General features: G+C 45.4%; 1 protein-coding gene across 3 annotated transcripts in view; it reads left to right on the top strand.

Moving 5' to 3' along the window:
• KSR2 (kinase suppressor of ras 2) overlaps positions 1 to 22,312 on the top strand; it is a 525,084-nt gene that overhangs the window by 471,511 nt on the left and 31,261 nt on the right. For all 3 annotated transcript variants that reach the window (XM_035257773.3, XM_035257771.3, XM_035257772.3), the window contains exons 15-16: positions 19,708 to 19,804; positions 20,827 to 20,960. In XM_035257773.3, coding sequence (XP_035113664.1) covers positions 19,708 to 19,804; positions 20,827 to 20,960 — 231 coding nt within the window. The remainder of the gene's footprint in view (positions 1 to 19,707; positions 19,805 to 20,826; positions 20,961 to 22,312) is intronic.

Here is a 22,312-nt window from a genome sequence, read left to right as displayed (position 1 = left end):
GATTCTGGTGCTGGCCAGTTCACAATTGCAAAGACACGGAACCAACCTAAGTGTCCATTGACCAATGAGTGAAAAAAGAAAATGTGAAAAGTATACACCATGGACTGCTACTCATCTGCAAAAATGAACTAAATAATGTATTTTGTAACAACTTAGATGGAGCTGGAGGACTTTATTCTAAGTGAAGTAACTCAAGAATGAAAAGTCAAACACCATATGCTCTCACTTTCAAGTTGGAGCTAAGCTATGAATACACAAAGTTATGCAGAGTGATAGAATGGACTTTGGAGACTCAAAAGGGAGAGAGGGGATGTGGGATAAAAAACTACATCTTGGGTACAACATAAACTATTCAGATAACAGGTACACTAAATCTCAGAATTGGTCACTATATAATTCATCCATGTAACCCCAAACCACTTGTACCCCAAGAGCTATTGAAATTTTTTAAAAGATTCTGGTGCTGGGCTATTTGAACAGTCTGGCTGATCCTTACTTTTTTTGTATATGCCATGGCACCAGTCCTGGGCACCCCTTCCTACTAACCTTCCCAGAGCATCCAAAATCACGGGAATCTTGGATATCCAGGTAGCTGTGCATTTTCTTATTAAGATCCCCATGTCTTCACCCTCAAAACTTCATAGATAGAAGCTAGAGTGCCTATGGAATTTAGGGAGGCCTGAGAGGGCAAGGTTGCCTAGGTGAACATTGGGGAAGAATTCTTTTGGTGCCCTGGAGTTAAGAGAGTAAGGGAAAAAAGAATCCCAAATGAACTCAAGTGACGATTTTTGCCTGTCTTTGAGAAACTGGCACAAACTTATATTTTGTCCCTGCACCTTTTAAATTGGGTTTTGGGGAATGACAGGACTTTCAATTGAAACAGATTACCAAGGTGAGGCTTGGTGGCTAATGGAAATACTCGTAATAGGATTACATGGAGTTTTCATCTTTCCCACAAAGATGCAGCATTGTCACATGACAACCTTTTGGGGCACAGAACCCATGTTTTTAATCTCTGGACATTTATTTTCTGTTTTTAAATGATTGAGAGGTGAAGTCATATCCCTAGAGTGGCTTGCTTTCTATCTGTGAGAAGTAGGAGAAAGCTATAACAAAAACATGAAATTGAATCTCACCGAGCACAGATTCCCATTTGCCTGTTGGTCTTTAAAATCATTGTGCTGCCCAGTTATGTACAAATAGAGGTAGATTTTTGTGGGGATTTGGAAAAGAACTATGTTTCTTTAACACAAAGGAAAATGCAACTACCCCATCCCAGAATTTGGTTTCCCTAGTGATGTTTATTGTGGAAGTTTGGCCCTAGCTACAGTATCCTATTTTTGTTGATTTTGCTATTGTCCATTTCTCTGTCTATTCTCTTCTCACAGCCTTACTCACTTTGTATTTTGGGGTCCATCCATTAACCATAGTTGTCAATATTTATTGAGTACTTTAATGTTCCAAGCTGTTTGCATGTCCTTTTAGTTAGGATGGGATAGGCTTATGCTGCAATGACAAACAACCCTAAAATCTCTGTGAACGTTTGTTTCTCACTCATGTAAAGTTGGCTATAGGTTGGGCAATCCTCCAGGGCAGCTCTCTTCCATGCGGTCACTCAGGGATTCAGGCTGTTCTGATCTAATGTCTCTACATATCATTCTGGAGCCTCCTTGGTCATGGGTGGCACAAGAAAAGAAAGTGGGGATTAAAATACCCCAACCAGGCCGATAAAAACACACCCTACTTTTCACTGGCCAGGGCCAGCCACATATGCAACATAACTGCAAAGAGATTGGAAACTGCAGTGTCCTGTGTGCCTAAGAGCAATGTGGAACAAGACCTGATGAACACTGGTGTCATCTCTTCCACATGAATGTTCTAATTTAACCCTTCCAGACCTATGACATAGTTTCTGGTCTGTCTACCAGCATTTATTTTAAGCAACTTTCCCAAAAGCTCATAGGTAAAGAACGTCAAGACTGGGTCTGAAACCTGTCTCTGTCTGACTTCAAATTCTAAGCTCCTAACTTCTGGGTGCTACTGTCGCCCCTAATAAGTTCTCTCCCCTCTCCACTCTCATTTCTGTTCCTCCTGCTAAAAGAAACGATTGCTGCCAGCACACACTCCCCTGGCTTCGATTTTTCTCCATTCCTCTTGGGAATGGTAGTTTGTTTTCCTCTCAATGTCCACTCCAGGCCTCCTTAAATCTCCTCGGGTTCTATCTACAAAGCTTCGAGGGCAGAGAACATAAACGTTCTTTGCTGTCAGGCCTGCAGAGGCATGGGTTGTTGAAACGGGAAGAAATTCCTTCCCTGGTTGACAAAGCTGCGAAATCAGAGTATTTTATTTTTACTCATTGCCCGGCTCAGGACTCCTCAGCAAAAGCAACAGAAAGAAGGGAGTTGGAATTTCTGTAAACTTTCATTTGTTTTTTTCTTTTTAAAAACAACTTTATTGATATATAATGTATATACTCTAAAGTTTACTCACTCAGAGTGTACACACAGTCAGCGGTTTTTAGTATATTTATGACATTGTGCCACTATCACTAAAATCTAATTTTAGAACATTTTCTCTCCTTGAAAAACAGAATCAGTTCTGTTCCCACTACAATTCATTCCCCACTTCCCCGCTCCCAACTTCCTCCACCCCTAGGCAACCTGAAGTTCCAGTTTTAGACAAAGAACTGATTTTCTTATTGGAGCATTTCAAAGTCCAGGGAAAATGCAGACTCAGAGTACTTTCTAAGGGATGAGAAGAGCCAGTTCTGCAGTTGACATGATGGTACCTATATTGCTGTGCCCACGTCAGGTCACAAAAAACATATAGATACATAGACAGACATAGATATACACATAAATTCAAAGCCCCCTACACACGTGAATGCACATACATATGTATACACACATGTGCCTACAGTCATGCACATGCATTCACATGTCTTTACATGTGTTCATGTGTGCATAAATATATTTACACACAAGCAGACATACACTTGACTCAGCAACAAGAATGCACACATATACACCTGTGGAAGCAGCCATATGTCACACTCGTGGCTTTGGATCCAGTTACAGTGATTCCTTGTGTGGTGACAGCAGGTCAGGTCATTTCCTCCCGATGACCATTTAAAAGCCAGTGATCTGTAAGAAAGGCATTCTAAAACAAGTTTGGATTTGTCTCACTTGGATGAACATTTGTCCAGCTGATTTAATGTCCGGGAGCTGCCTGGGAAGACTCTATGAGGGTGTGATGTAGGAGTTTGGGCAGGGACTTAGGGAAAGGAAGAGGCAGAAACCATGGACTTGACATATACGTCCATGTTTGAGTGATGGTGTGTCTGGCTGGAGCATGCCCCTCCCTGATGGGCGGCGGTGGGTAGTTCAGTCTGTTTCCACCTTGTATGACACAGGCTTGCAGATAAAGTCCCTTATTTGGCTGCATCTGCACTGGCCCGAGTTCAAGTTCCTTCTCCCTCATTAGCCCAACTCAGTCCTAAGAAGAACCTTGTCCCTGGACCTATGACACTTGCTGGCACTTTCTCATGTCGTATGTGCCTGCCCACCGGATTCAGTATCTCCACACCTGGCATAGTGGCTGGCAGGGCTCTGGAAGTGTTAGCTCAACCCATGCATAGAGGCATGAATGGTTGAATGAGTGAGAAAGTGAATGAATGGAAAATCCACTTGATCTTAACCACACCCCAGTGCGGAGGAGAATGGCTGAAATTGAACAAAGCCCTTCTAGTTTGAGTAGCCCAATTTCCGTTGGCTCCACCCTGATTTCTTAGAGCAGGGGTCAGCAAACCTTTTCTATAAAGGGCTAGAGAGTAAATATTTTCAGCTTTGCCATATGGTCTTTGTTGCAACTCCTTAACTCCGCTGTTTTAACCTGAAAGCAGCTGTAGACAATTTGCAAACAAAAGGTATGGCTGTCTTTCAATCAAACCTTCTTATGAACACTGAATTTTAATTTCATATAATTTTCGCATGGCACAAGATATTCTTCTGAAAAATTTTAACCACTTAAAGGAGTGTCAAATCATTCTTAGCTAATGGGTGATGAAAAAAACAGGCATTGGGCTACATTTGGCTGGTGGGCCGTAGTTTGCAATTCCCATCTCAGAAGCCTGGTTTCAGTAAGCCTCAGTATCTGCACTCTTGCAAATTCTTGACCTAGAGCAGTCTGAGTAGTGGGCTAGTTGGGTATGTGCTGGGTTGGCCCAGCATTGGAGGTCTTCTCAGAAAAGGGGCTTTCAGCAAACTGGACCCAGCTCCTGCATCATATCCTGGCAGAGAAGGATACTGGGCAAGTCACGCATCCTCTTGGGCTACTACTTCCTCACTGGAGGATGGGAGGATGAAAACTTCCCCCTCAGTGTCCTCTGTGGGTAGAATGAATACAAGCCTTATCTGAGGAGCTTGGAACACTTTAATTTTCTTGTTCCTCAGCCTCTTTCCTTCCACTTCCAAAGAGGCCATGTAGCTTAGTGGTTAAGAATAAGACCTTAGTATCAAACAGACAGAGGGTAGAATGTCAGTTCTGCCTCATGTATCTTAGCTACATGACCGTGGCAAACAACCTGAACCCTTTGAGGCTCAGTTTCCTTAACTGTTAGATGGGAATAACACCTGCCTAATGGCGTTAGGTTAGGATTACAACCTATGGAGATAATTTGTGTAAAACCTTCAGCAGAGTCCTCGTGGGAGGGATCACAAATGCCATCTATTATTCTGAGAAGGCAGCATAGCTCTATGGCTACAAGCTTTGGGTTTAGCTTCAGACAAAGCCGGGTTGCAGCCAGGCTGTGTCACTCAAAACACAACCTTGGGAAATTCCATCCCCTTCTGCATTCTGGTTTCTCCATCTCCCCCATGAAAGGAGCAGATCCAGTGATTTCTAACATTAGTGTACAACCTGAGTTCAAGACATTTCTATACCTGTTCTGTCTTCTACACGTGATGTGTTACACCATGGCCAGGTGGGTTCTGTGCCCAGATACCTTCCTAGCCTCTCCCTCCTCTTACCTCCCTCCCCATTTCCTTATCTTTCCATTTCCTTTCACCAAGGATCAGACCTGACCAGCAGGTCCAGGGTTGACTCAGTCCCTATGGCAGAAGGGAGCAATGCCCACCCTGGCTGACTGCCTTACACAGGCCCTCCTCCCAGTGTCCTCAGCCTCCCTTCCTGTGTTCTCTTGGACTGTGGGGCCCATGGGTGGAAATAACACAGCCATTTGAGGTGGACGTTATGTCTACCGCGTATCTGCCTGCCACTTCATCTCTTACCAGCTACACAGTTATTTAAAAAAAAAGGCTGGTTATGGTGGCTCATGCCTATAATCCCAGCACTTTGGGAGGCTGAGGTGGGCAGATGACCTGAGGTTGGGAGTTTGAGACCAGCCTGACCAACATGGAGAAACCCCATCTCTACTAAAATACAAAATTAGCCAGGCGTGGTGGTACATGCCTATAATCCCAGCTACTCAGGAGGCTGAGGCAGGAGAATCGCTTGAACACAGGAAGCAGAGGTTGTGGTGAGCCGAGATCATACCATTTCACTCCAGCCTGGGCAACAAGAGCAAAACTCCTTCTAAATAAATAACAAACGGTAAACTCTGTCTTTCTCATAAGGGATTGAACTTTCCTGGGCCAAGAGCATTATTAGGTTTTTCAGTAATCACCAAGCATTTATTGTGTGCCCACTTCCAAAGAGGACCAGAGTGAGCTAAGCCCTGTGCAAAAGATAAAAGAGCATAACTGCTTCCTCTCCTCTCAGAGTAACAGCCAGGAAGTCTCTGAAGCAAGGCTGACCTACGTGGAGTATGAACTTAGTTCAGACTCCATTTTCTCGTTTCAGTTCCCCACTAGTTCAATATTTTCCAGACTGTCTACAGAATAAGCATATGTGTCTGGTTTTACCCTAGTCAGAGGTAAGAGGTACTTTTTCCATTTCTTAATTTTTTTCTCAGTTTACAAAAGAAACATGCATTTATTGGAGGAAAAATTAGGAAAGAAAGATAAGCAGCAAGGGGAAAAAAAAAACGTATAAACTCTCCTAATCCTAGTAGCCAGAGAGCTCTGCTAACACCCTGGGGGCTATCCTCTCCCTGGATTTTTAATGCATATGAATTAGGTGATATCTGTGTACAGTATTCAGTCTGTACACAGTAATTTTTAAAACAGTAATTCAGTCTACTGTTAAGTTGAAAAATAAGTGTGGTTTTGGTCAGTCAACAAAAAGAACTCAGTGGTTTGATACCCTTTGATGTCTAGCCCTAGAAGCCTGGAGCAGTGGTGTGTTTAGTCTTTTTGCCCCTGTGGTAACGGAAGAGGCTCAAAGTTCATTATTAATTTGCTCTGGGCTTGGTTCATGGTCTATTTCATGTGCTAAGACAGCAGGTAAAGGTGCATGTTGGCATATTGGTCCGTTTTCACACTGCCGATGAAGGCATACCTGAGACTGGGCAATTTACAAAAGAAAGAACTTTAAAGTCACAGTTCCAAATGGCTGGGGAGGCCTCACAATCATGGCAAAAGGTGAAAGACACGTCTCACATGGAGGCAGACAAGAGAAGAGCACTTGTGCAGGGAAACTCCCCTTTATAAAACCATCAGATCTCGTGAGACCTATTCACAGTGACAAGAATGGCACAGGAAAGACCTGCCCCATGATTCAATTGTCTCCCACTGGGTTCCTTCCACAACACATGGGGATCATGAGAGCTACAATTCGAGATGAGGTTTGGGTGGGAGCACAGCCAAATCATATCACTTGGCATGAAGCATAGCCCTCTCCAGCTACAGGGGATGCAGGACACTTCTCCCCAAGAAGACAGATGATAGGAGTCATTCATTCCTCTGTTTATCCATGCACTCATTCCAAGAGCAGTTCCTGGGCCCCTCCCCTGGGCCAGTGTGGAAAAGGATACATCCAGCAGCTCTGAGCCTTCTAGCTCTAGCCATCTGCAGCCTGCTTTGCTTGTCTCTGGGTGGCAGCTGGGAATTCCCAAATAGAAGCAGCAAATACATAAGGACTAACATGGTCCTGCCCTGAATTTGGAGGATGGAAGGAAAGGCTGAGAGTTGGACTGGGGTAGTCTCAGCTGAGCTCAACGGGCAGATGAGGGTTCAGAGGTCAAGTTGTCTGAATCTCTAGAGTGCCCTACTCTGCTAGGTCACCTTTTCCCAAGGTTCTTATGAAATCCTGAAAAGAGGTGAAGACTTGAGTCCAGGACTCAAATCATGACCCTGTTGCCTACTCACTGTGGGACCCCAGCGCAGGTTATTTTTGCCTTCCTGCACATGAATTTCTTCATTTGTAAATCGTGTCTCTCCTCCTAGGAGAGATGGTGTGAGAAGTTCTCAGGGTAGTGCCTTGCAGGAGAAAACTCCATCGATGGAGATAATCGTCTTATTTAACCTGCAAGTACTGCTGAGTAGTGGGAATTAAAATCGGACATAAAGATCACAGGCACCTGTGCAAAAGATGGAAGTGGCAAGATGCTTATTTCCTGCCCTCAAATATAGCAGCTAGGGAGTCTCCAAAGCAAGGCTGAGCCCTTTGGAATATAAATTCGGTTCAAACTGTATGCCCCCACCTGAGTTTACAAAGCACTGTGAGTTACAAAGGTTGTAGGTAACTTGCCCAAAATCACATAGCCAGCAAAGGCAGATCATCTCAGGTGGTTCTGATTCTAAAGGCTATGCTGCTAACTAGGCTGACTTATTGCCTCAATCTCCTGGTTTGTACCCACTTTAGAGAGTTATGAGAAGCATGTGATGAAGTGCTGCCCGGACTCCTTTTGCCCCTGTGCCTGGCACCCTGGTTGGCCCTCTAAAGGTGGTCATCATCCTAAACAGGATGCTGCTGCCTGGCATGGAGGGATTGGATAAGGAGTATTAGAAGTCGTCACAGGCCGGGTGCGGTGGCTCACGCCTGTAATCCCAGCACTTTGGGAGGCCAAGGCGGGTGGATCATGAGGTCAAGAGATCGAGACCATCCTGGTCAACAAGGTGAAACCCCGTCTCTACTAAAAATACAAAAATTAGCTGGGCATGGTGGCGCGTGCCTGTAATCCCAGCTACTCCGGAGGCTGAGGCAGGAGAATTGCTTGAACCCAGGAGGCGGAGGTTTCGGTGAGCCGAGATCATGCCATTGCACTCTAGTCTGGGTAACTCCATCTCAAAAAAAAAAAAAGAAAGAACAAAAAGAAAAAAGAAGTCACAAATCAGTGCAGAGTCTTTGCCTTGAAACAACATGACATGGTGGGAAGGGGCCCCTGCTGCCTCTCCTGAGATACCTGCCCTGGTGATCCTATTAATGGAAGCACCTAGCACCTAGTTTGTTTCTCTATTGCCCTAAATATAATTTGCAATAATTTTATTTGCATATATAAATATGACAGTCTCCCGATGAGAATGTCAGCTCACTCAAGCAAAGAGTTAGCCCTCTGTCCTGCACATACCATCATCGTGACATTAAGGAAAACACCTCTGGGTGCAGTGGCTCATGCTTGTAATCCTAGCACTTTGGGAGGCCAAAGCAGGTGGATCTCCTGAGATCAGGAGTTCAAGACCAGTCTGGTCAACATGGTGAAACCCTATCTCTGCTAAAAATACAAAAATTAGCCAGGCATGGTGGTGCACACCTGTAATCCCAGCTAGTTGAGAGGCTGAGGCAGGAGAATTGCTTGGACCCGGGAGGTGGAGGTTTCAGTGAGCCAAGATTGTGCCACTGCACTCCAGTCTGGGCTGCAGGGTGAGACACCATCTTATTTAAAAAAAAAAAAAAAAAAAAGGAAAACGTCTCTATTTAGTGCTAATGTTTGATACCTTTCTAACTCTAACTTGTTAAACATTTTGTTTGTTTAACAAAAAGAGGAGCCTTCAACCTTAGGGCCTTTGGCAGACCACAGAGCCAAACTAGGATTTCACTTTGTTTTAAATACATGTTGGTTTTCACTGTATTTATTACACTCTCTGGGGTTAGGGACTCCAGCTTCCCATCTGGCAACGATAGAAGGTAATGACAGAAAATCCCTCTTTAAAATACACTGATTTTTCCTCCAAGGGCAGTGCATTTAACAAAAGCTATTGTCAAGTAATAAATAGGAGTTGGTTGATCTGGCAAATTCATATAAATACAAGTGGGTGGACCTCAAGTGACAGCAACGTGAAGAATACTGAATGAGATGTGCAGTCTTACCCTTAGGAGATGTTGAGAAAATATGATGCAGGACTGGGGAAGAGCATGTCTCAGAATATCTCTGGACAGTGTCTAGAACAGCAGGTCCCAGGCAGTGGCCGGACCACACAGTGTGACAAGAGGTAGAGGAATGCCAAGCTACCATTTCCCTGCAATTCTTCGTGGAGTGAGTTGGAGGCTCACACATCTCAGTTGGCTGCCTGGGGCCTGGGAATACTCCCTCCCTATGAAGTCTAGACCAGGGAGGGCAGAATGTCACCCAGAGACCCAGCAGTGTGGGGTCATACAGTCTGGGGCAGAAGGGACAGCCCCTGATGTGCAGAACCCCACATATCAGTCTTTGAAGAGCCCAGAGCAGTCAGCCTCTGACCTCTTGACTTCACAAAATCAGATTCAGCTCTGGAGAGAAGAATTCAGCAAGACGAAAGCAGAGTCTACGCTTCCTTTTTTCCCTCCCCATTTTTCTGAGCTTTGCAGCAATATCAGAGGATGGAGGAGGGCAGGGAGGCGTGCATTAGCAAAAGCTCAGCACCCTCATGGGCAGCTAGGCTCTGTCTTTGCATATCCTGAGGCCTGGCGGGCCACTGTCATCTTTCTTGTCTCACTAGGATGTGAGCCTTCCCCAGCCAGTCCCTTACTTAATGGAACTCTGTAACTCTTCATTTCCTGGACACACGTTGAGTTAAGCAGGTGGCAGACAGCTGGCATTTCTCACTTGCTTTCTGGCATGTCCCATTTTTACAGGACGCTAACCTGGCATTTTTTATTAGAAAGCCCCAGAGTCCCAAGGTTTAATATCTTGAGTGTTAGATTCATGAGCAACTTGGAAAGTAGAGATTACCGGAGGCTGGAATTTGATGGAGGGTGCGACCTGTCGCTTGGAATGTGATTTATTTGCTCAAGGGAGAAGGGAAAGAGCATGGGACAATTAAGTGGGATTGGAGTTTCGAGAAGTGGAGAATGCTTAAAAGGGAGTAAGCAGCAGAGGGGTTGTAAGTCCCTCTGACAGCTTGAGTGTTTTTTAAAATAACAGCTGACTTTGAAACCAACTGCCTTGGAAGCCCAAGACAGACAGAGCCAGGGACTATTTGCACCCAGTTATCTATGTCTGTTATTTGGAAGGTAAACACGTGTAGAGAGCAGCCACTGGTAGACACTCTTTGGATCCCAGCCAGATGGCCTTTGCTGTGTTACTCAAGCATGCCACACATTGTCCTACCTCAGGGCCTTTGCACTGGCTGTTCCCCCCAGCTTGGAGTTCTCTCCCCAGATTTCCACATGGCTGGCTTTTGCCTTCATTCAGCTCTCAGAATAAAGACGACCTCCCCGGAGTGGCTTTCCCTGGGCACTCTGGCTAAAGATGCTCCCAGATCCATCTATCCTCTATCCAGCAAGTCTCTGCATTCTCTTTACAGCACTCCTACCTCTCTGAAGTCTCATCTATTTGCTTGTTTATTGCCTGCCTTCTTCACTGGACCCTCAGCTTGTGGGGTTAAGGACTAGGTCTGTCATGCATACAGTATCTCCTGCACCTAAAGCACTGTGCCACGCCCATTCTGCCACCCACAAAGTGGATTTTGAACTTAATGGATGATGAGAGTGGGCTTGAGCAGTGGTTCTCAAAGTGGGGTTCCCTCGACCCCCAGCATCAACATCATCTGGAAACTTGTTGGAAATGCAAATCAGAAACTCTGGCCACCTTTGTTTTAACAAAGCTCCCTGGGAGATTCTAGCGCCTGCTCAAGTTTGTTAACCATTGGCCTAGTGCTTAAACAAGCACGGGGTCTAGGCAGGTGCTGTAAATGCAGGAAGTAGACCAGGTGTGGTACATTACAGAGTGGTGAGGACTGTGGCAGAGGAGACCCCAGGTGCTCTGCATACAGACATTCCATTTGAAGCCCAAGGATGCCTGCAAGCCCAATAACTCCATCCTAAATGGACCATTTGTTACTCTCAACTAGACTCCCCTCAGAGCTCCAAACCCAAGTTCATGAACAGATAGGCAAAGAAAACTGAAGGCTCGGACCCCCAAAGAAGCTATTTTGTTTTGTTGGTTGTCACACCATGGTGGGGATCTCACTCCCTGGAATATGGGAAGGGGAAGTCTGGCTGTGGGAAGCAGCCTGTAGCACTGCATTCATTCATTCATTCATTCAGCACCTGTAACATTAACCAGATAAACCCAGTCCCTGCCTGTATTAGTCCATTTTCACGCTGCTGACAAAGACATACCTGAGACTGGGAAGAAAAAGAGGTTTAATTGGATTTACAGTTCCCCATGGCTGGAGAGGCCTTAGAATCATGGCAGGAAGTGAAAGGCACTTTTTACATGACAGCAGCAAGAGAAAATGAGGAAAAAGCAAAAGCAGAAACCCCTGCAAACCCATCAGATTCCGTGAGACCTATTCACTATCACGAGAATAGCGCGGAAAAGACTCACCCCCTCCCGCAACACATGGGAATTCTGGGAGATACAATTCAGGTTGAGATTTGGGTGGGGACACAGTCAAACCTATCACTGCCCTCTTAGGACTTAGTCTGGAGGGGGAGACAGTTCATTATCACACACTTCAGGCAACAGCCATCCAATTACAACCACCACGGCTGTTGCAAAGGGGGAGTCCACAGTGCTTCAGGAACCTACTGGGGGAAGTGACCTAGTCAGAGAGGCCAGGGGAGGCTTTTGAGGCAAGTGGGAAAAGCATTGCAGGCTGAGGGAATGACAGAGGCAAAGGCCCAGAGGCGGGCTGCTGTGACTGGAACTCCATGAATGACAGAGAGAATCTTACGAGAAAAGGGAAAATGATCTGTAGGAGCCAGACTACATGGCATCTCCAGGCACTGGGAGACTCAGGTCTCTTTCTAGAAAGCGCTGGGAAGTCCTTGTAGCAGTGGAGTGACCCGGTCAACTTTGCATTTTGAAGCAATTGCTCATGGTACCAGATGGAGAATGAATTTGGAAAGCCAGAGAGACACTGAGGAACAGTTGTCATCATTCAGGAAGAAGAATATTATCAGCAATAATAGTCATGGTAATATTATTAGTGATAATATGAGCAGCTGTTGAAGGAATAGACGCTCTAGCTGGACAATGGATGAAGCACTTGTGTGATTTCATCTCAACCTCACACCTGCTCACAAGGCAGCACTCACTGCCCTACTGTCTTGGTGGCTTGAAACAACAAACAAGAACGTGGTTCTGAAGGTCAGAAGTTCAAAGTGGGTCTCATGGAGCTAAAATCAGGATGTTGACAGAGCTGTGCTCCTTCTAGAGGCTCTAGGGGATGATCTGTTTTCTTGCCTTTTCCAGCTTTTTTGAGGCTACCTGCATTCCTTGGCTTGTGGCCCCTTCCTCTATCTTCAAAGTCAGTGATGATGAGTTGATTCCTTCTTCCATCACATCTGTCCAGCTTCCTCTTCTGCCAAATCCCCCTCTGCCTCTTGCTTTTTTCTCAATCTTTGCTTTTGAAGACCCTTGTGATTATATTCATCAGGCCCGCCCTGCTAATCCAGGATAATCTATCTCTCTCAAGAGTAGGACTCAACCAGATCTGCAAAGTCCCTTTTGCCATGTAGGGTAAATATTCACCAGTTTCAGGGATTAGAATGTGCACATCTTTGGAGGTCATTATTCAGTTCACCACACTCCTGGTTACAGAGGCAGAGACTGTGCCCTCATGAGATGCAGTGTGCCCCAAGGCCAGGGGGATTTGGGATGACAGAGCTGGGCTACAAGGCAGGATATCAGTCCTCAGAGGTGGCTGTTCCCAGAAAAAGCCCCTGCTCCCCACTATTTGCTCCTGGCCTAGGTACCTGGGCTTGGTGGTGAGGAGTTTGGAGGAGGGAAAGGACATAGCTGCCACAGGTGTTCAGACTTCTGTCCCAGCCACTGTTTGGCAGAACGAGGCAGTCTGGACAGCCGCCCTCAGAGACAAACCTTTTAGATGGTTTTATCTCATTGTTTCTGACAAGCCCCTTTTAGGCTAATTTCATCTTGTACCCACAGTGCCATCTTAGCCAGAGGCTCTCTGTGTCACCTGAGATAGGGGCTCAAAGGGCAGCTTTGCAGGAACCACCTGAGACCAGGCTGGGAGAGGTGGGGTAGCCTGCAGATAAGATGGGGAATTCCCAGGCCTTGCCTCTCTTCTTGGAAAAAAATGATTTTTGGTATAGAGAGATACTGAGAGGTATGTGTGTGTGTGCACCTACTGCCCTAAAAGCTAGAGAGGTACGAAATACACTATTGAGCCACTAAAACACTTTCTGCTGACCTCCAGATGGACTGTACTACCAGCAAGCCTCGTTAATCTTCATTGCCATAGGCGATGAGGGTAGTGACATTACAGCTACCACTTTCTGAGGACTTATGACATGCCAGAGAATCAGAGGAAGTTGTTAAGAAGCAAAAGATGGGTTAACCTCCAGACCTGGGTGGCCTGCATTTAAAACCCAGTTCCTGGAATTCCACGATTGGGTATTTATCCAAAGGAATTGAAGTCAGCATGTCAAAGAGAGATCTGTGCTCCCTGGTTCATTGTAGCACTCTGCACAATAGCCAAGATATGGAATCAACCCGAGTCCACCAGCAGACGAATGGGTCAAGAAAATGTGGCATAGAAATGCAACAGAATATTATTCGGCCTTTAAAAAGAAGGAAATCCTATCATGTGTGACAACATGAATGAACCTGGAGGATATCATGCTAAGTGACATAAGGCAGGCATAAAAAGACAAATACCACATGGTCTTACTCACATGTGGAATCTAAAAAGTCACAGTCATAGAAACAAAGTAGAATGGTGGTTACCAGAGGCTGGGGAGTGTAGGGAGTGGGGAGACATTGCTCAAAGGACACAGAATTTCATTTAGACAGGAGGAATAAGCTCAAGAGGTCTATGGAACACTCCGGTGATTGTAGTCAGTAACTATGTTATATACTTGAAAATTGCTAAGAGAGTAGATTTTAAGTGTTCTTACCACAAAAAAGTGAGATAATGCAAATGTGAAATCGCTTGGTGTAGCCATTCCACATATATACGTATATCAAAACGTGGTACACAATGAATATGTACAATTTTTACATGTTAAATTAAAACCATCCCAGCTCTAATTAATCTCTGAGCCTCTATTTTGTCATCTATAAAATGAGATTGATATCATGCTTCATGAAATCGTTGAAGATACCTTCTATTGGATCATTCACCATTTAGGCTGGGTGCAGTGGCTCATGCCTGTAATCCCAGCACTTTGGGAGACCGAGGCAGGAAGATCACTCCAGCCGTAGGGTTTGAGATCAGCCTGGACAACATAGTGAGATCCCATCTCAGAGGAAAGAATATTCACCATTTACTTTATGTGCTACAAAGAAAGAAATACAGTGCCAATAAAACTGTGATCTGTCAATGGTTGCAGGACAAGAGATGTGCATCTTGGGAATCAATGAGAGACAGCAAGAATACCCACTTTGTAAGGCTCTTATGCTTAGGCTAGTGCCTGGCACATAGAATGTGCCCAGGACATGTCAGCCTGCATTGTTGCTGCTGTCCCCATTTCACAGACATGGAAACTGAGGTTGAAGTCACTTCTGAAGTTTACCCAGCAAGTAGTAAATGCTGGTGTCGGAATTTGGGCTCAGTTTGTGCTCCTCTCTTCCCTCGGCTGTGATACCTACTTAATGGCTAAAGAATCATGTCTGATAACTGGGTACCCATACAGTGGAGGAGAAGATAGGAAGAAGTTCAAGAATGGGTTCCCATCAAGGCTATGCACCCATGAGCTGGTCCTCTGGGTGTCCGTATCCTCACCCATAAAATAGATATAATAGGGGTTGCTACTACATATATGGGTTGTGGCATTGCTCAAAGGAATCATGGAAGTGATATAGGTTTCAAGCACATGCTCAGTAAACCTGCATCCTCTTCTCCCTTCCTTTTCCCACATCTCACACTGCTAGTGGCTTTTAGGCCACCCTTATTAGTCATGAGGAATTCCGAGCTGGGAGCAGCTGCTGTGGACACTTGGACTGCCTTGCGGGGACCATTCTAGCTGTCATCCTGGACACCTGCCTGATACCTGCTTATCTTTAGAGCTCTGCTTTCCTCTTGAACTTGTCTCCAGCTCAGCTCCTGATAAATACCCAGATGGGTACAGCCAGGCCTGGAGCCCCAGATTCCTCTGTAGACATTGCCCATCTGCAAATACTCTTCACTGTGTAAAGACTTTAGAAAAGGATATTTCAGGTATCACTGCGCTTTATGTTTTTTACAGATTTCAACACCGTATATTAATTGTTAAATCTTTCCCTGTTGACTTATTTTTTTGAAACAGGGTCTCACTCTGTCACCCAGGCTAGAGTGTGGTGGTGCAGTCTTCACTCACTGCAACCTCTGCCTCCTGAACTCAAGAGATCCTCCCTCCTCAGTCCCCTAAATAGCTGGGACTACAAGCTATTACACACAACTAGTTTTTTTGTGTGTATCCTTTGTAGAATTGGGGTCTTGCCATGTTGCCCAGGCTATGACTTTTAAAAAACATTTTTTGGAAGAATAACATACCTGCAGAAGTATACAGATCATAAAAGGACAGCCCAATGAGTTTCTACTAGGTATGTATCCATGTAACCAGCACCCAAATCAAAACACAGAACACTGCTTTCTCCCAGCACCCTAATAATGCTCCTTCCAGCACCCCCGCCCACCACACACACACACACACACACACACACACACACACATGCAAGGCCATCACTGTGCTGACTTCCAGCACATCGGTCAGTTTCATCTGCTTATGCACTTTCCATAAATGGAGTAGTCTTAGGTGTCAGGTTTCCTTCACTCAACATTATGCTGATGAGCTTTATCTATGTTTTTTGCACTTAGCAGTAGTGTGGTTATTTTTATATAGCACAGCATGAACATATTTTGTTATATGAATATATCATATTATATCCACTTTTCTGTTGACGAACATTTGGGTTGCGTCTTGGTTTGGACTACCGTGACAAAGTACTGCAGACTGGGTGACTTAGAAACAACAAAAATTGTGCCTGTAATCCCAGCTACTCAGGAGGCTGAGGCAGGAGAGTCACTTGAACCTGGGAGTGGAGGTTGCAGTGAGCCAAGATTGCGCCATTCCACTCCAGCCTGGGTGACACAGTGAGACTCTGAAAGAAAAAAGAAATAATAGAAATGTATTTCTTCCAGTTCCAAAGGCTGAAAAGTCCAAGGTCCATGGGCAGCTTCTGGGGAGGGCCATCTTCCAGACTGTTCACTTCTCCTTGTATCCTTATAAGGCAGGGAAAGAGCGAGAGAACTGGCTGGAGTCTGTTTTAAAAGAGCAGGAATCCTATTCATGAGGCTCCGTCAACATGACTTAATGAGCTTCCAAAGCCCCGTCTCCTAATACCATCACATTGGGATTAGGATTTCAACATATGGATTTTGGGACACAAACATTCCGTCCATTGCAGGTTGGTTCTAGGTTGGGATTTCAATGGCTAGGTCGCTGTTAACATTCTAGTGCATGTGTAGGGGTGAATATGAGAATTCATGTCTGTTGGGTACTTACTTAGAGAAAGAATCACTGGTTATAGGTTTGTATTAGTCTGTCTTCACATTGCTAATAAATACCTCCTGGAGACTGGGTAATTTATAAAGAAAAGAGGATTTATGGACTCACAGTTCCACATGGCTGGGGAGGCATCACAATTGTTGTGGAAAGCAAAGGAGAAAGAAATGCACATCTTGCATGGCAGCAGGCAAGAGAACTTGTGCGGGGGAACCCCCCTTTATTTTTATTTTTATTTTTTAAGATGGAGTTTCATGCTTATTACCCAGGCTGGAGTGCAGTGGCATGTTCTCGGCTCACCGCACCCTCCACCTCCCGGGTTCAAGTGATTCTCCTGTCTCAGCCTCCCAAGTAGCTGGGATTACAGGCATGTGCCACCACACCTGGCTAATTTTGTATTTTTAGTAAAGACATGGTTTCACCATGTTGGTCAGGCTGGTCTCAAACTCCTAATCTCCGGTGATCTGCCTGCCTTGGCCTCCCAAAGTGCTGATTACAGGTGTGAGCCACTGCACCTGGCCAGAACTCTCCTTTATAAAACCATCAGATCTCAGCCTCATCAGTCATGAGACCTATTCACTACCAGGAGAACAGTATAGGGGAAACTGCACCCATGATTCAGTTGTTTCCACCTGGCCCCGCTGTTGGTATGTGGGGATTATTACAATTCAAGGTGAGATTTGGGTGGGGACACAGAGCCAAACCATATCAGGGTTATTTGTATGTATTTTTCACTTTAGTAGCTGTGCTGAACTTGTGCAGTAGTTTCTCCAGAAGCTCCTGAGGTCATACGGGAGTGAGAGAAGCAAAGACTTCAGCAGGTGCTGAAGGGAAAGAGAATGTAAGGGGGGAACGAAGAAAAGGGGTGGAAATCTGAAGCTTGAGACTTTCCTGCGGTTACCCTGAGCGGGAGACTTGGGAGAGTCTTGGAGCCTGTTGGCAGTGATGTGCTCTGCGGTCTGCAGTGGGGAGGGTATTTTCTGGGCTCGGGCCTGTGATGAGTGTAGGTGGCTGTTCAGGAACAAAGTATCCAGGGGAGGGAATCCACCCACGGTCTCCAATATTGAAATGTCAACATGAAGTAATTGGCTGCTCTGCCCACCCTTCCTCCACCTCTGCTCCAGCAGCCACAGCAAACGCCCTGCCTGGGACAGCAACCTGAGGGATGCGGGGTCAGCCCTGACTCATTCCGGGCTGCCTCCTGCCAGCTGGGTGGGTGACCTCCTCGGACAGGTGAATCAGCCTCCCTGTGAATCAGCTACTCGGGCACTCTAACCTTAAGCAGATGAAGAAAAAAATGTTAGTCAATGATCATGGGTGGCTATCAGTGGCATTTTAGATGAGCATATGGATGGGTGGACAGATGGAAATTGTGATATGTGTATAGATATATCACTTATATACTTGCACAAGTGTATGTGTATCTGTTCACCATTTTATTGATCACTTAGAACCTCATAATAGCCAGTGATCTCATGGAAATTTACCATGAAGAAATGTACTAGGTATAGAGAGGTGCCTACGCCTTTACGTGCCTGGTTTCATGTGATTCTCCTGACAACCCAGAAAGGCAGGAGCTGTTGGCCCCATTTTGCAGATAATAAAACCAAGGTTCAGAGAGGTTAATGCACTTTCCCAAGATCATACAACCACTAAATGACAGATCAAGATCTTAACCCCTTAGTCCTACTCTAGACACCCATGCTCCTAACCACCGTGTTCTATTTCCCGCTGGGTGCCAAGGCCTGTATCCAACTCTTTATCTCATTCAGTCCTCATTTTCAACTACAAGATTAAGAAGTATTAATTTCCTTTGATTGATGAGGAAACTGAGGCCTACAAAGGTAAGGTAACCCACCTCAAGACATACAGTAAGTAAGGAGCAGGGCTGGGATTCTAGCTGAGATCCCTCTAATACCAGCGTTCTTGCTTTAACCACAGGAAATACAATCTCAGTAAAGCCCAGTACACAGCAAAGGCTCAGTAAATACCAAATGAATGAACATAATGCTAGGAGTATTTTAGCAATAACATCGTAGGTTAAAAGATAAAAATTCAAACTGTGATTTTGATGTAGATGGAAAATTTTCATAGTGACATTCTTCTTTTGGCCCACATTGGATACTCTGAGCCAGTCACAGTGCTAGGGGCCGTGAGTGCTGTGATGAGTCTAAAATTCATTCATTCAGTGACAGCGCTTGTGGATGCCTGCTCTGTGCTTGCTGGGAATTGGGGTCAATGCGGAGGAATAGGACGGATGAGCATATAGGCGACTAAATGAGAAGGTGTTACTTTCACTGCCTAATGTCGTTTTTCATCCTGTCATTCATCTTAAACTGCTGGTCCTGGAAATGAAGTTAATGAGGCTGAAAATAGTCTGAAAAACTCTTTACCTAGACACGCGTACTGTTTGGGGGTGGTATTATTGGTGTTTACACATCCCCGTCCAAACAACTGACTGCATCGTTTGCTGATGATACTTAATACACATCGGCCCCCACGTTGCTGGTCTTTCCTTCACTGTCCTCACACGCAGAGTCCTGGCAAGTGCATGCAGCTGGCATGAATGGCCAACAGAATGCTGTCTGAGTGGTGTCTGAGGACCCAGAAGTTGTTGATTTATGTGCCGCTTTCCACCTGTGAGCCTCTGGGATGGACTGGATGTGGCAAACCCGTTTCTGGACTAGGCTCGGTTCTGTGGATGTCCTTATCTGTCAGCCATGTTGGCCAAGTTTCTAAAGAATCTGCAGGAACTTCCTCCCAGATCTGTGTCCCAGAACCAGATCTAAAGTCCAGTCCCAGACTTATTATCTCATTAGCACAATAGTGGCGTGTCCACGTGTCTACTCAGTCATTTGTCACTTGTAGTAACTGTCGTGGGTCACCCTCTTCTGAACAACTGCCATTAATTTATCTTGTCCTTTTGTTTTTCAGCCTCTGTAAGGGACGGACGCTCTATTCTGTTGTGAGGGATGCCAAAATCGTCTTAGATGTGAACAAAACCAGGCAGATTGCTCAAGAAATTGTGAAGGTACTGTCGGCTCTCAGGTCTCTTACCTAAATCTCAGAAGGACCCAGTCTCCCCAGAGAAGCCTCCCCCAACCCCAGGCTCATAAGATTCACGGCTGGATTTCAGAATATTAGTCTGGACTGAAAAGAGATTAAAGTTGACCTGAAAAATGCCAGGCCATGTATAAGAATTCAGCCTCGATATGATCTTTAGGAAATATCCACCGATGTTTGGTTTCCATCGGGTGTCTCATCACCATGGCAGGGGCTGGAGGTCACATCTAAGTTGTTCAGTCCGTTTGGTTGGCTCCACCTTCCTTTGAGTCCTTGAATTCCCATAAGTGCAAACGATCTCTCTCCACTGCTGCTAGGGAAGCAGCAAATTGTTGGGTATTGTTTTGGGTTAAAACAGACAAGAACATCCTGAGTTTTCTGGCAGGTGCCTTATTAGTCACTTGGACTCAAGCTTTTATTTCTCATTTGGAAGTGTTAGGACTGAGCTATAAGAAGAAATAAAAGATGCGACTGCTCACAAAGACAAAGACAAAGAAGCCACCGTGATCCGAGATGTTCGCCCTTGAACTAGACCTCCAATAGACTCTTCTTTGTGTTCTTGATGAGCAGTTCTGAAACATCTCTTTAGGAATCAGTGCCTTCTGCAGCAGCGTAGGTTAAGGTGGTCTGAGTATCTAGTCTTGCAGAAGAGTTAGTCTTTAAAGGGGAAGTAGATGAAAATGGTTGGTTGAATTCCTTTCCTTGGGGACTTCTTTTGTTTCTTCTTCAGGAATCAGATGAGCAATTGGGGAATGGCCTTTCTGCAAGTGGTGATGGATTTGTGTCTTGGGGGCCCTGCCTGTTCCCACTTGCCATGCCTTCCCCGACCCCACCTCCGAGACCCACAGTCAGACCCCAGGCCCTGCCACTGTTGAGTGTGGTGTCATTAGGGAGCCAAATCTTCAGGACAAGGAAAGTGAACTCAAGCCAGGGTGGCAGTGAGCACTTAGGTTTTTCTCTGGCAACTCCCTGTTTCCTTGTTTCTTACAGGGCATGGGTTACCTCCACGCCAAGGGAATCCTGCACAAGGACCTCAAGTCAAAGAATGTCTTCTATGACAATGGCAAAGTAGTCATCACAGACTTTGGACTCTTCAGCATTTCTGGAGTGCTGCAGGCTGGCAGGTGAGCGGTGGTGGGAGAGCGCAGAGAGCTTCCTGAGAGATGATGATCAGGAGGTAGGAAGTTAGTCCAAATGGCTTCAGTGACCTAGACTCAGGGTTGGGCCTGAGGTTGCTGAGCTGACTGGGTCAGCTGCTCTACTGATGCAGGATGATGATGCTCTGTTTCCCTCTGGTGAGGCCAGGACCTTGCTCACCTGTCTTGTCTTTGAGTGTGTGTGATTGGACACAGAGCATCCCCAGATCTTTCAAAGCCCCTACCCTTGAATTTAACTGAAGGGCTCTCCTCTAACCCTGAGTATTCACCTGGAAGATGAGATCACCCGAGAGCCCTTGCTCAAAGTTTTCTTAGGAATTCATTAATTTTACTACAGTAAGAGTACAGTTAACAGCAAGGGGTTTAAAGTCAGAGGCACCCATGGCCTGACACAGCTCTGCCACTTATTAAGTGCAACATTCATCAAGCCGAACAACTTCTCTGAACTTTAGTTTCCTTGTCTGCAAGAAAAGTGGTAGATGCGATGATGCCTTCCTCAGTCAGTTCTTGTGAGGATAAAATGACAGCACGCATCAAGCAGCCGCGGTGCCCGATGCACCTCGAAAGCTCCACAAAGGGTAGCTGCTGCTGAGTTGTTGTAATTAGTATTGATTTGCATATACCTCCCAGTATCACCCAGGAGAAACATTAACTGTGGTTAAGTAATTAACTCTCAGCCACTACTCACCCTAGAGCAAGCTGCATTGAGATGGCCACGGGAAAAATAGCTTGATCTCGAATAAACAACCCATAATTCAGAAAGTCTACCCTTGTGACTTTTAATATGGACTGTGTGCTCTCTCTCTCTCTCTCCTCGCTCTCTCTTCTTGCTCGCTCTCATTTTAAACCACTGCATGTTCCATTTCTAATCCTGCATTTTGTAATGAATGGTGCATCTTTCCAGAAAGCCCAGCGATTTCTCTCATTTTACTTCGGTTTCAGCTGCTTTTGAGAAGCACTGATTTTTTTTTTCAGGAATGCCCCAGGGACCCCTACAAAGTGAATCTTATTTGTGCTCTACAATATCTTGAATCTATTATAAGTTGGACCATTTGAAATTTGACAAAACTTCATGTAGGTGTTTGTGTGATGAGCACCACACTGAAGCTGAAGTTTCTTTATCCAATTTTATGCCACCCAAGAAGGATTAACCATAGTCTGCAAAACTCTCTATAGTCCCTAAGATAAGGCAGTAAGTAGGCAGTAAATGTGTAAATATATCAATAGATGCTTGGAGAGAGTCCCTCAAGTTGGAACCTAAGAAGCCCAGGAGGGCAAGGTTGTGTACGATCCCTTCGTCCCTCTGACTCCCCAGCAGC

Source organism: Callithrix jacchus, chromosome 9 (assembly GCF_049354715.1).
Source record: "Callithrix jacchus isolate 240 chromosome 9, calJac240_pri, whole genome shotgun sequence".
NCBI lineage: Eukaryota > Metazoa > Chordata > Mammalia > Primates > Cebidae > Callithrix > Callithrix jacchus.
Note: the sequence above shows the minus strand (reverse complement) of the source record. Positions and strands in the feature narration are given on the sequence as shown.